This window comes from Clupea harengus, chromosome 19 (genome assembly GCF_900700415.2).
Source record: "Clupea harengus chromosome 19, Ch_v2.0.2, whole genome shotgun sequence".
Classification (NCBI taxonomy): domain Eukaryota; kingdom Metazoa; phylum Chordata; class Actinopteri; order Clupeiformes; family Clupeidae; genus Clupea; species Clupea harengus.
The window spans coordinates 7429901-7444056 of NC_045170.1; the positions used below are offsets into that span (position 1 = coordinate 7429901).

The 14156-nt window shown below is 46.1% G+C and overlaps 1 protein-coding gene across 1 annotated transcript in view; it reads right to left on the minus strand.

Annotated features, from left to right (window-relative positions):
* Positions 1 to 14028, minus strand: part of smarcc1b (SWI/SNF related, matrix associated, actin dependent regulator of chromatin, subfamily c, member 1b) — a 22664-nt gene extending 8636 nt beyond the window's left edge. Inside the window, exons 1-17 of the mRNA XM_031586106.1 lie at positions 13689 to 14028; positions 12523 to 12642; positions 12013 to 12098; positions 10636 to 10717; positions 10175 to 10267; positions 9824 to 9893; positions 9431 to 9500; positions 8929 to 9004; positions 8188 to 8313; positions 7733 to 7815; positions 6872 to 6984; positions 6572 to 6631; positions 6390 to 6424; positions 6103 to 6209; positions 5561 to 5632; positions 5082 to 5195; positions 4549 to 4702 (exon numbers count right to left, since the gene is read on the minus strand). Coding sequence (XP_031441966.1) covers positions 4549 to 4702; positions 5082 to 5195; positions 5561 to 5632; positions 6103 to 6209; positions 6390 to 6424; positions 6572 to 6631; positions 6872 to 6984; positions 7733 to 7815; positions 8188 to 8313; positions 8929 to 9004; positions 9431 to 9500; positions 9824 to 9893; positions 10175 to 10267; positions 10636 to 10717; positions 12013 to 12098; positions 12523 to 12642; positions 13689 to 13859 — 1632 coding nt within the window. The 5' untranslated portion in view covers positions 13860 to 14028. The remainder of the gene's footprint in view (positions 1 to 4548; positions 4703 to 5081; positions 5196 to 5560; positions 5633 to 6102; positions 6210 to 6389; positions 6425 to 6571; positions 6632 to 6871; positions 6985 to 7732; positions 7816 to 8187; positions 8314 to 8928; positions 9005 to 9430; positions 9501 to 9823; positions 9894 to 10174; positions 10268 to 10635; positions 10718 to 12012; positions 12099 to 12522; positions 12643 to 13688) is intronic.
* Positions 14029 to 14156: the final 128 nt, after the last annotated feature.

Below are 14156 nucleotides of genomic sequence, written 5' to 3' on the forward strand. Positions count from 1 at the left end.
TCGGGACGACACACTGAGCCAGGCCAGCCCCTGAAACTGGGAAACCGCTACACCACACTGATGAATGAGGAGGAGCCCCCTGGGCTTGATGACACCCCTCCTCAGCCCGCCCTGCAACGCCCCCGCAGACCGGCTCCAGAGAAACAACGGCATCACACTGACATCCAGCATCGCCCACGCCGCCCTGCTTCCCATCCTGGGCCCTCAACACAGTCAGCATCCCCTAGACGGCTTCTCCCGCTTGACATGACAACCTCCACCCTTGTCATTGGCAGCTCCATGATCAGAGATGTCTACATCCCCCCTTCACCAAGCGGTCCCTGCAAGGTCCACTGCTTCCCCGGAGCGAGGGTCCGTGACATTCAACGTAGACTCCCAAGCATCCTCGCCGGCTACACCAAGGTCAGCACCATAATTGTACATGTGGGCACAAACGACATCAGAGCAAGACAGACAGAAGTCCTGAAGGCAGACTTCACAGCCCTCCTCACTACCCTCATGGACACAGGAAGACGGATCGTCATCTCTGGGCCTCTCCCTACCTACCGGAGAGGCGCTGAGAGATGGTCAAGACTTTTCAACCTCCACACCTGGCTGCGAGCGACCTGCGCTTCATTAGACATTGACTGTGTTAACAACTTTGACCTGTTCTGGGAGAGGCCCAGCCTGCTGAAGCATGATGGCCTCCACCCGAACCGGATCGGAGCCAGTCTGCTGTCGGACAACATGAAGACCACCCTAAGGCACTGACATCCTGTAGAAAACATCACAGACTCATGCCCCCCAGGTAGTAACTCTAATAACACTGTTTATGAAAATGAATCTGAATCTGTCAATGTTTTCTACAGAGCAATATATGACACCACTACCTCAGAACAGGCTGCTTCATATAATATTATGGCATGCGCCTATAATCCTATTCCAGTTTTAATCTCTACCCAACGCACAGTTAAAAACAAAGGCCATAGATACAATAGAAACAATAGAAGCCCAGCAAATATTCTATCTATACCCCGGCATATTCCTCCTTCCTGTGAGCCACTATATCCAGAAAATATTTCAATGGCAATACTAAATATTAGGTCACTATCAGGGAAAACATTTCTCATTAACGATCTTATATGTGAACGTAAATTAGACTGTATGTTTTTAACAGAAACCTGGCTAAACAAAAATGGGTCTGCAGCTCTTATTGAAGCATCCCCTCCCAATTATAGCTTTTTTCAGTCCATTAGAACAGGTAAAAAAGGGGGCGGGACAGCCACCATAACCACGGATGCCCTGTGCTGCAGGAGCATCTCCTTCGATGATTTTGCCTCATTTGAATATCATGCCATAGTTCTAAAGTGCCAGCCTCCTGTTCTGACAGTAACTGTGTATAGGCCACCCAAGCAATGTCCCACTTTTCTAACAGACTTTTCAGAACTACTCTCCATTATACACACAAACTACGATAAGATTATTATCACTGGTGATTTTAACATACATGTTGATAATGGGAACGACTCAAAGGCCCGGGATTTTATGAATCTCTTGAATTCCATGGACTTTACACAACACATCACTGAACCCACTCACAACCGTGGCCACACCCTTGATCTAGTTATTACAAAGGGTCTTACAACTGTTATATCGTCTATCTGTGACCTTGCTCTTTCTGACCACTTTTGTATTTTCTTTACAGCACTGGTACCTAAAGTTAGAAATAGTGCTGAATGTTTTATTAAGAAACGCTATCTTAACTCTGCAGCAGCTGAGAATTTCAAAGTAATGATGAACATAACTAGTGCAAAAAACCCAGATACGGGGCCATCATGTGTTAATGATCTAGTAACTACTCTAAATACAAAATTAAGGACAGCACTTGACTCTGTAGCACCATTGAAACAAAAAAAGGTTTTAGCCAAACAAAAAGCTCCATGGAGAAATGAGGAAATTATTAAACTTAAGAGATCCTGCAGAAGGTCTGAGCGTACATGGAGAAAGACCAAGCTACAGGTCCACCTTGATATCTTTAAGGATAAACTTTCAGTCTTTAATAAAGCAATAAGAAATGCTAGGAAGGATCATTTCTCTAATTTGATATCTACAAATTCTAACAATTCCAGGGTCCTCTTTTCAACAATAGACAGCCTTATAAATCCTGCACCTAAAGTAGATGATAGTCTCTTTTCCACCTCCAAATGTGAGGAATTTGCAGCATTCTTCAGAGATAAGATAACGAACATTAGGAAAAATATTGCTCAAGAAATTCCAAATGTCTTGTTTTCTGATCCCCTTCCACCATGCTGTAACAGTATGAGCTTTTTTGCACTGGCTGATATAGAAATGCTGAGCAAAATAGTGTCACAACTGAAGCCGTCTACATGCCCTCTTGATCCCCTTCCCACCAAATTTTTTAAGACCATCTTTGACTCTGTGTCTAAGGACATTCTAGCCATTATAAACTGTTCCCTGCTTACAGGTATTTTCCCATCAGAACTTAAAACTGCCCTGGTGAGACCCCTCCTGAAGAAAAGCAATTTAGACTCTTCAGTTCTAAACAATTTTAGACCCATCTCTAACCTTCCCTTTCTAAGCAAAATCCTGGAAAAAATTGTCTTTAAACAGTTAAATAATTTCCTAGATGCTAACTGTGCATTTGACACCTTCCAATCTGGTTTTCGCTCCAATCATAGCACAGAAACGGCATTAGTCAAGGTTGTAAATGATCTCAGGATTAATGCTGACTCCAAAAAACTATCTGTCTTGGCCCTTCTGGATCTGAGCGCAGCCTTTGATACTGTTGATCACAATATCCTTATTGATAGACTTGAAAATTGGGTTGGCCTCACTGGTCCGGTCCTAAACTGGTTTAGGACCTATCTAACTGGCCGGGAATACTTTGTCGCCCTCGGAGACCACAGCTCAAAAAACATTTGTATGACCTGTGGGGTCCCTCAAGGATCCATTTTAGGGCCCTTACTTTTCAGTCTATACATGCTACCCCTTGGTAGTGTAATTAGGAGGCACAACATCGACTATCATAGCTATGCAGATGACACCCAGCTCTATATTTCTGTAACACCCAACAACTACAGCTCTATTGATTGTTTGGTAAATTGCATTTCTGATATAAATGTATGGATGTCACAAAACTTTCTCCAGCTAAACCAAGATAAAACAGAGGTATTAGTCATTGGTGAAAAAAACGAGAGAGAGAAACTAACTGCACACTTAAAAACACTAGCACTTAACACCAAGCACCAAGCCAGAAACCTAGGCGTCATACTTGACTCAGATCTCAATTTTGAAACCCATATCAAAAATATAATTAAAACATCTTTTTATCACTTAAGAAACATTGCTAAGGTGCAACCGTCTCTCGCTCAGGCTGACACCGAAAGACTGATGCACGCGTTTATCACGAGCAGGCTAGACTACTGTAACTCGCTTTTGTCTGGTCTACCAAAAAAAGCCATTAGTCAACTACAAACAATACAGAATGCAGCAGCGCGAGTCCTCACTAAAACAAGACGGAGAGCGCACATCACACCAGTATTAAAATCACTGCACTGGCTACCTGTTAGTTTTAGAATAGATTTCAAGGTTCTCCTACTAGTCTATAAATCACTCCATAGTCATGCACCTGAATATATAACAGACATGCTCTCAAGGTACACACCCAGTAGATCCCTGAGGTCCTCCGGCACTGAACTTCTAACAGTTCCAAAAGCCAGGACAAAGAGACATGGGGAAGCAGCTTTTAGTTTCTATGCCCCCAACCTTTGGAACACTCTGCCAGAATACCTAAGAATGGCCGAAACGGTTGAAACCTTTAAACATGCACTTAAGACATACCTCTTTGATCTCGCTTATCACTCACTGTAAAATGTATTTAACATTTATGGAACATTTATTTATTTACTTATTTCTGTCTCTTTTCAAGTATTTGTACCCCCCCCCCCCCCAGCAGCTGTCTCTTAGTTTGACGATAACTGTGCTGAGCAGTCCTTTATGGTGCCAGTGCGGTTAGTACGTAATTTCCTGTTCATTTATCTCTGGCAAATCTGTGTCTTTTTATAAGTGTTTTGTAACTTGTAAAATGTATTTATTTAACATTAATGTAACATTTATTTATTTATTTACTTATCTGTGTCTCTTTACCCCCCCCCCCCCCCCCCCAGCAGCTTAGTTTGACGATGACCGTGCTGAGTAGTCCTTTACGGTGGCAGTGCGGTTAGTACGTTTATTTTATTTTATTCATTTATCTCTTGAAAATCTGTGTGTTTTATACAAGTGTAACCCCCCCCCCCCCCCTTTTCTTTCCTACTGTGAGGCGCATTGTGTTACTTCCTTGTATGAAATGCGCCGTACAAATAAAGTTTGATTTGATTTGATTTGATTTGTCAGTGAGGACATTGAAGTGTGTGTGTGTGTGTGTGTGTGTGTGTGTGTGTTACCTGTAGTGGTCTGTGCTGAAGAGGCACGAGGGCAGAGGGTGTGTCAGTGAGGACGTTGAAGTGGGGGGGGTGTGTGTGTGTGTGTGTGTGTGTGTGTGTGTGTTACCTGTAGTGGTCTGTGCTGAAGAGGCACGAGAGCAGAGGGTGTGTCAGTGAGGACGTTGAAGTGGGGGGTGGGGGGAGGGCCCATGGGGAGGGGACGACTCTCTGCCTCCACCTGGTAATTAATCAACCCCCACTGCTCCAGAAGCGCATGCACCCTACACACACACACGCACACACACACACACACACACACACACACACACACACAGGCAGATACACACACAGGCAGATACACACACGTGTACACACAGGCAGATACACACACACGCACACACGCACACACACACACACACACACACACACACACACACACACACACACACAGGCAGATACACACACAGGCAGATACACACACGTGTACACACAGGCAAATACACACACACGCACGCACGCAAATACAAAAGACATGTGCACACACTTTAGAAACCATACAATACATAAAAACATGATTAATGACATTTATACTTTGTTCATCTATGCAGCACACACACACACATACACACGCTCACACACACACACACACACACAGCCAACCTGATGAGTGCACAGACGTCTCCAGTGAGGTTGCGTCTGCAGGACGTAGAGGTGAGATACTCCTGGGGGTTTAGTCGATACGTGTCAATCATGAAGTTACGGTACGCCAGATATCTGAAACACACACACACACACACACCATCAGTCTGTCTTTAATACACTGTGAGTGAGTATGTCTGTAGAGATGAAGTACTGCTAGGGAGTACAGTCTGTATGTGTCAATCATGAACTAAACTGATGTCAACCAGATACACGTACAATCATCAAACACACACAAACCATATTAACAATACACGTATCATCAGAATCAGAATAGTATTTATTGTATTCGTTGACTGTTTGCGTGTGTGTGTGTTGCCTGTAGGTTTGTCCTAGGTTTCAGGGTATATGGGTGTGTGTTAAGGTTAAGCTTGAGGTAGCAATGTGTGTGTGTGTGTGTGTGTGTGTGTGTGTGTGTGTGTGTGTACTTGGGTCCTTACATCTCCGGCGTCTTGGACTTGTTCTTCCCATTGAAGAACTCTGGCAGGGCACGCCTCTCTATCTGATGGACACTAGAGCAGAGACAAGATGACGTAGAAGCATGTTTGAACACACACACACACACACACACACACACACACACACACACACACACACACACACACACACACACACACACATATTCACTACACACACACACACACACACACTCACTGCACACACACTCCTTAACACATATATTCACTGCACACACACACACACACACACACAACTGGTACTGGGCACACACGTCATCCAGTGTATTCTGGGGATTCTTCAGATCACTGGGAGAGGTTGGCAGAACCAGGATAGGTGTGTGTGTGCCAACTGCGGTTGAATGATGATGAAGAAGATGATGATAATGATGATGGTGATGATGAGGGTGTCATATGAGGGTGTCATATGAGTTTGTGCTCATTTAGCTGGGGATTATGTAAGTGTGTATTTAAGTGTGTATGTGTGTGTGTGTGTGTGTGTGTGTGTGTGAGAGAGAGAGTCTTACCAGTTATAATCAAACCAGCTGGTATAGCTGGGAATGATGATATGGTTGGTTTGTTCAGTAGCACTTTCCTCTCCAGCACCAAATTCCAGTTTTCCCTCTTCTTCCTCCTACACACACACACACACACACACACACACACACACACACACACACACACACACACACACAGTTGTGAACAAAGGTCAGGTTCAAATTGATAATTAAGTGGGTAAATATTTATGTACACATACACAGATAATGTTTGTATGCGAAAGTAAGAGAGTGAGTGAGCAAGAGAGCGGTCTTACCCTAACTCCAGAAAGAAACTCATCTTCCTGATCATCTGAGACATGAAGATTTAAGCAGAGCATTAACATTCACAGGTACAAACACAACTGAGTATATATAAACATAGCAAACATTAAATTGCATTCGCACATCGATACGCATGCACACACACACACACACACACACACACACACACACACACCCAGGTCGGCCATGGTCCCTCCTTTGACTGGGATGTTCTCACTGTCCTTCTTCAGGTTCACTGTAGCCAATCAGAAAAGAGGAATGACATCATCATTACAAACAGAACAGTGGATGAAGAGAAAAGAAACAAGAGAGAGAAGTTAAGAGAGGAAAGGAAGAGGATGAAGAAGACGACGACGAAGAATCAGGAAGCCGTTAGTGGGAACGGAAGGCAGATAGTGGAGGGCAGATAGCAGTGGGCAGAAGAAGAGGGCAGATAGAAGAGGGCAGAAGAAGAGGGCAGAGGAAGCTGTCGCACCTATTTTGGGCAGAACGACCTCCTCCATGTTGGGCACTGGCGTGGGATCCTCCATGTCTTTGGTCAGATCCTCCTCTGGCTCCTCCTCCCGCTGCCCTCGCCGCTTATAACTCCTGAGGAGCAGCACACAGCCAGAGTCTCCAGTTAGAACACAGAGCTAGCCACTCGCTCCTAATGCACACACACTCTGAAAGAGATTACTCCAACATGGAGAGACCCGGGCCAGGTAGAGAGGTAGTGACACACACACACACACGCACACGCGCACGCGCACCTGCACGCGCACGCACACGCGCGCGCGCACACACGCACACACGCACACACACAATCAATCAATCAATCAATCAATCAATTCAATTTTATATAGCGCTTCTCTATATACCCGAAGTCGCTTTACAGAGTCCAGAGTCCAGTAGTCATACACACACAGTCATACCGGTGGTGGTAAGCTACCTCAGTAGCCACAGCTGCCCTGGGGCAGACTGACAGAAGCGTGGCTGCCAATCAGCGCCAACGGCCCCTCCGACCACCACCAACATTCATTCATATTCACACAATGCAATGCATGTCTTTATGATGGTGGGGGAAACCGGAGTACCCGGAGTAAACCCACGCAGGCACGGGGAGAACATGCAAACTCCACACAGAAAGGACCTGGAACGACCTGGAAGGACCGGGATGCGAACCCAGGGCCTTCTTGCTGTGAGGCGACAGTGCTAACCACTGAGCCACCGTGCTGCCCACAGACACAGACACGCACAAACACATGCACAAAGACACGCAAACGCACACGCACGAAGACACACACACAAACATGCACAAAGAAACGCACAAAGACACACACGCACACAAAGGCTTTACCCTTTCTTTGATCCTTTCTTTCTGGGCTCGGACGGCGGAGGAGAGGGGGACCTCCGCCTCTTCTTTCCACTCGTCTTTCGTTCCTGCAGAGTGGAGAGACAAAAAAAACTGGGTAGCCACATCCAACACACTCCAACCTCTATAGCCGTCATCTACACCATATATTTGAGACTAACACACACCAACCTCTATCAGTCATCTACACCATATATGGGACTATCACACTCCAACACACTCCACACTCCCTACTTTCTAAAATTGGCAAACGGCAGTGTGGGTATGTGTGCGTGTGTCTGTGCGTGTGCGTGTGCATGTGCGTGTGCATGTGCGTGTGTATGTGTATGAGGGTGTGTGTGTGTCTGTGCATGTGCGTTTGTGTGTGTGTGTATTTGAGAGTGTGCGTATGTGTGAGTGTGTGTGTGTGTGTGTGTGTGTGTGTGTGTCTGTGTTTCTACCTCTTCATCACGAGTATAGATGCGCTGGCGAAGACAGAAGCTCTTCCCGCTGGTGTCCACCTCGTAATCTTCCTCGTTCATCCACTCGTTAAACGAATCCAAGTCCAAAGCCCACTTCACATGCACCTGAGAAAGAGCAGCTATCACCTACCAAGCACTGCCACACACAACAACACCAACAACACCAACAACAACAACACCACCAACGCTGGGCGTGGCCCAAGCAGAGGTACCGTACAGGCCAAGGGCTGGGCCGTGTGTTTACTCAATAACGTGACGACTTACGCAGCCTGTGTTTCGTATGGTGGTGGGTCAGTTCCATCTTGTCAGACACTTATAATAACATTATGAGCCTGTCAGTGATGAAAACAAGCGCTTTACTTACACGCGGATGCCTGCCACTTGCCACAGTAGCTCAATACTCGACCAATTCCGATCGTTTTTGTCAGGAGTTAAAATTTGGACCCAAAAAGATGGGAAAATATGGCCTAGGTTATAAAATAGTCCCCTCTAAAGTTCATGGTCTTGCTAAGTTTTAAAGTTATTATTAGATTAGTCGGGTTTCCAGTAATGATTTGTTGTGGTGATGATTAGTTAATGATTACAGTTTATTTAGTTAATTATTACAGGTTAGCTAAATTACGACGAGGGTGATGTTTTCCTGGCATATGATGCATGTTCATACTTCGTTCTGGTCGTTAATTAGTTACATGTTTATTTAATATTTAACGAGTGACTCACCTTCCACTGCCGGCCTGCACTCGGGGCTTCCTCCACCTCTCCCTCAACATCACTGCCCGACAGCCAGCTGTCATAACTACACACACACACACACACACACACACACACACACACACACACACACACACACACACACACACACACACACACACACACACACACACACACACACACACACACACACAGGCACAGGCACAGAGTGAAAGAGAGAGACAAGATAGTAAATGTGTGTGTGTGTGTTCTTGTGCGTGTATATGTGACCAAATGAACATCAGTGTTTGTATCTATCTGGAAATGTCTGTCTGCCTCTGTGTGTGTGTGCCTCTGTTTGTGTGTGTGTGTGTGTGTGTGTGTGTGTGTGTGTGTGTGTTTAGTGTGTGTGTGTGTGTGCCTCTGTGTGTGTGTGTGTGTGTGTGTGTGTGTGTGTGTGTGTGTGTGTGTGTGTGTGTGCACGTGTGTGTGTGTGTGTGTGTGTGTGTGTACGTGTGTGTGTGTGTGTCACCTGTCAGGGTAGCCTCCCCAGTGCACCAGCATGTGTCTTTCTCTCCTCATCACAGGCCTCAGCCACTCATCTGCAGGAGAGGGATGCTGAGAGTTAACACTCAAACACACACTCTCAAACACACACACACACACTCAAACCCACACACACACTCAAACCCACACACACAAACCCACACACACTCACAGTCAAACAAATATACACACACGCATACACACACACACACACTTTCAAACACATATACACACACAAGCATACACAAACACATACACACACCAGCCCGCAACCACAACCAATCACATGAGAAAAGTGCATGCATACACACACACACACACACAATTACATTCAAACACACATATACAGAGATATAAACAGAAGTTATGAAATACTAACCTTCCTCTTGTGTGGTCAGTGAAGGATAGACATGATGTGTGGCCTGAGCCTTGTCTTCTGTTAGAGAACCCTGAGAGAGGGAGGGAGAGGGAGAGAGAGAGAGAGAGAGAGGGAGGGAGAGGGAGCGAGAGCGAGAGAGAAATGGGGGAGGAACAGGAGAGAGAGACCCTTTTTGTCAAAATTGTATATCTTGAGCTTCACACTGCTGTACTCCTTGAAGTAAAAGGTCACTGGGAAACTCTGAGCTAAGCAGTGTTAACACAAACACACAAACACCAGCTCCATCTTCCGTAACATTCTGGGGCTATGCCCGTATCTTTCCCTCTGTCACAGGGTGATGATGTCACTGACCTGGTGACGAGTGATGATGTCACTGACTCGACTGGCTAGTCGCTGCTCCAGACCCGCCGACAGATAAACCACAGGCCACACCAGGCAACCATTCTATCGCACACACACACACACACACACCCACACACACACACACACTGTATCAGTACACCACACACTACAAACAACCACCTCAGTACAAAAAATTCAAAATCTTACCATCATATTCATTGAAATTGAATTTGTGCATTAAGCTCAATACTACTACTACTACTGCTGCTACTACTGCTACAATAACTACTACTACTGCTACTACTACTGCTACTACTTATACTACTACTACTAATAATAATAACACACACACTAGTTCTCCAGTCACAGGTGCCTAATTTACTGTGCTAGTACAGCAGCTAACCCTAGTCCTGGTCTAACACGGATCAGAACCAGAGGCCTGAGGCCAAGAACCGCACATGGATCAGTACCTGCACCAGGGCCTTCTCCACAGCCGCAAACATCTCAAGGTTCCGCTCCATCCTGGAGGAGTTCTGCAGGTCAAACCTTCGCCTGGGGAATGACAGACAGATAGAGAGAAAAGACAGAGAGGGCGAGAGAGAGTGGGAGAGAGAGAGAGAGTGAGTGAGTGAGTAAGTGAGAGAGAGAGAGAGAGAGAGAGAGAGAGAGAGAGAGAGAGAGAGAGAGAGAGAGAGAGTGAGTGAGTGAGACAGACAAGCAGACACGCAAGTTCCTGGTTTCTTTTTGGTTACTGTGGCACTCTGAGATTCTTTTGAATGAAAAGTGCGCTACAAATAAAATGCATTATTATTATTACTATTATTAGTATAATTATTACTCCTGCTAGGGAGAGGAGGTAGGGGTGGGCAAATCTGGTGATGTGCTGGGCCCATCTGTTTGGAGTGTACAGTATGAAATCGTTCAGCTCACTAGCTAGACAACAACTAGAAAGCGGAAATATAGCACCCTGTGTCATGCCACTGTTATGTTATGGCAGCGGAAATATAACACCCTGTGTCATGAGACTGTTGTCATGGCAGATGTCCTGTTCTCTCATTAGTTTTCATAACATTTGATGCCCAATGAGGTCCAATGAGGTTGCATGTTATGATTAACTGTCATGCCTTAACAGAATTGTAGCTGCAATAACAGCTCGTCACATGCTGCTATGCTGTTATAGGGCTCCTAGCATCATACTGTTATGAAAATGAACGATGATGATAATGATGATGATGTGTGGACACTCTAACATCACACAATACTTTTCATCCATGACTGGGTTGTGCGAAATACAACCCAGTCAATCACATACTGCTGATATCTGTCATTAGGGCAATGTGGGTCAGTTCGAATACCCAGGACCACCCAGGACCAAATATCCAAACACACACACACACACACACTCAGCACACACACACACTCAGCACACACACACACTCTCTCTCTCTCTCACTCTCTCTCTTTTATAGCTGTCCATTATAAGAGTGAGTCATAGCTGAGTTTTATTCCCGAGAGGGAATATATGTGTGTTATGACACACACACACGCACTTTCTCTTCCCTGTTTCTACTCCTCCTGCACTCTAGCCCACTTAGTTGCTCACCAGCCTTCGTCCATCTTGAACTTGTAGACCGTGCCCAGGATGTGACAGAGAGGGCTGCCTGGCATCATGTACACACACACACACACACACACACACACACACACACACACACACACACACACACACACACACACACACACACACACACACACACACACACACACACACACACACACACACACACACACACACACAGTCTCCTCTGTTTCTAACCCTCCTGCAGCAGTAGCTCTAACCCACTCACCAGCCTTGGTCCATCTTGAACTTGTAGATCGTGCCGAGGATGTGACAGAGAGGGCCGCCTGGCGCCATGTCCATGAAACACTTCATCTGAATGAGGGAGACACATGAAAACATAAACTGGAGTACACACACACACACATACACAAACTCGCACAAAGACACACTCAGACACACAAACTCGCACAAAGACACAAACACACACACACAGACATACATGTGTACTGCCTGCCTGTCTGTCTGTCTGTCTGTCTGTCTGTCTGTCTGTCTCTCTCATACACACACATGCGTGCATGCGCACACACACACACAAATAGTCTTTTTGAATGGCTGTGGACCTAGACACACACTCACACAGACACACACTCACACAGAAAGACACACAGACACTCACAGGTAGTTTAGTGAGGCAGGGGTTGGTGGCGCCCGCACACACACACACACTCACACTCACACTCACACAGACACAGACACAGACAGACACAGACACACACACACACACACACACACTCACAGGTAGTTTAGTGAGGGAGGGGTTGGTGCTGTGGCGCCCGAAGGCCTCCTCCTGAAACTGGAGCAGCTGCAGCACCAGTGAGCCCAGGGTTCTTCCAGAGGGAGCATCCGCCTGCACATACTACACACAGACAGGGGGAGAGAGAGAGACATGGGAGGGAGAGAGAGAGACATGGAGTGGAGAGATATAAGGGGGAGAGATAGAGAGAGAGAGATGGGAGAGAGAGAGGAGAGACAGAGAGAGATGGAGGGGAGACAGAGAGAGAGAGAGAGAGAGAGAGAGAGAGAGATGGAGGAGAGAGAGACAGAGAGAGATGAGAGAGACAGAGAGAGATGGGAGAGAGAGACAGAGAGAAGGAAAGTGTGAGTGGGGAGGTGGTGATACAGAAAGGGAGATGGGGTTGAGAGAAAGAGGGGTGAGACAGGGAGAGAGAGAGAGAGAGAATACAGAAAACAGAGAGAAGGAAAAGTGGGACAAAAGACAGGGGTGAGAGTGATAGAGACAGAAATAGGTGTAGAGGGGAGAACATCAATTGACCCCTTAGCGTTACCACATAGCAATTGAAAGACAGCTTATAAATCTCAAAAGCTCTGTTCTGAAGCTTTTTTCTATGGTGAATCTGTCTATAATAGGGTAGAAGTGATAGGCGTAAGGTTGAATCGTGCGCTGTCTAAACATTCCAACATGCGCACCGAGCAGACACACGCCACGAAAGGTAAACACACGCATGATCTATTCGACACTCCCATCACCTGCTTCCTCGCTGTCAAAGGCATGATCCACACTGGTACAAAAGTTATTATGTTGCTACATACCGCTACTGCGTGTGGCAGTATGGGCCAACGGTTGAGCATCGCCCTGTTGTTTTGTAACTATTGCGCTACTTGTGACAGTATAAATAAGGACAAATTCTGATACAGCAGGCTATGACAGAACAAGCGGCACATTGATTCGTCTGAAGCTAACGGTTAGCTAAAAACAGAGAGCTAGCTTAGCTACCTGCCTGGATGTTCTATTGAAGCAGCTTTCCCTCAAAGTATCATCAACATCTGGCGTGAGTATTTTTGCAACAGATATTGCTACCACATCTGGCCAGAGCTAGTTAGCTTTAAGAGAGAGAGAGGGGGGGGGGGGGGGTAGCCAGGGAGCATGTTTAGCTTAACTACCTTTTTGTAGTGTTTCCCGATCCACACTCGAACCCCCTCCAGTTGTGCCACGGTGTCGGTACTCTCCCAGAACTTGGCCGAGGGCGTGCCATCCTTTTTCCTGCTGAGGGATGAGCTGCTGCTCGGCGGACTGGTTAGTCCTCCGGCTTGCCCGCCAGATTGGGTCGCCATTGTTATTTGGCTTACCTTTTTAAACTACGTTGCTTGAATGACTCGAGCAACCAACTGCCGAGAGCAAGCAAACACTCCGCCTACGTGCGGCAGGGGCACTGCGTCATCCCGCACTCACGGAGGCATGCTCTCGCGATGAAGGACAACAGCGCCTCTGTTTTAGGAGGATGTATAGCCTATTGTTATTCAGATCCACTTCATTGAACAATACGATTAGGCTACACAGCCAGTAGCCTACAAATTTCAAAGGAAATAGTAATCAGCATTTCTTTCCATTACATATACTCTTTAATCATT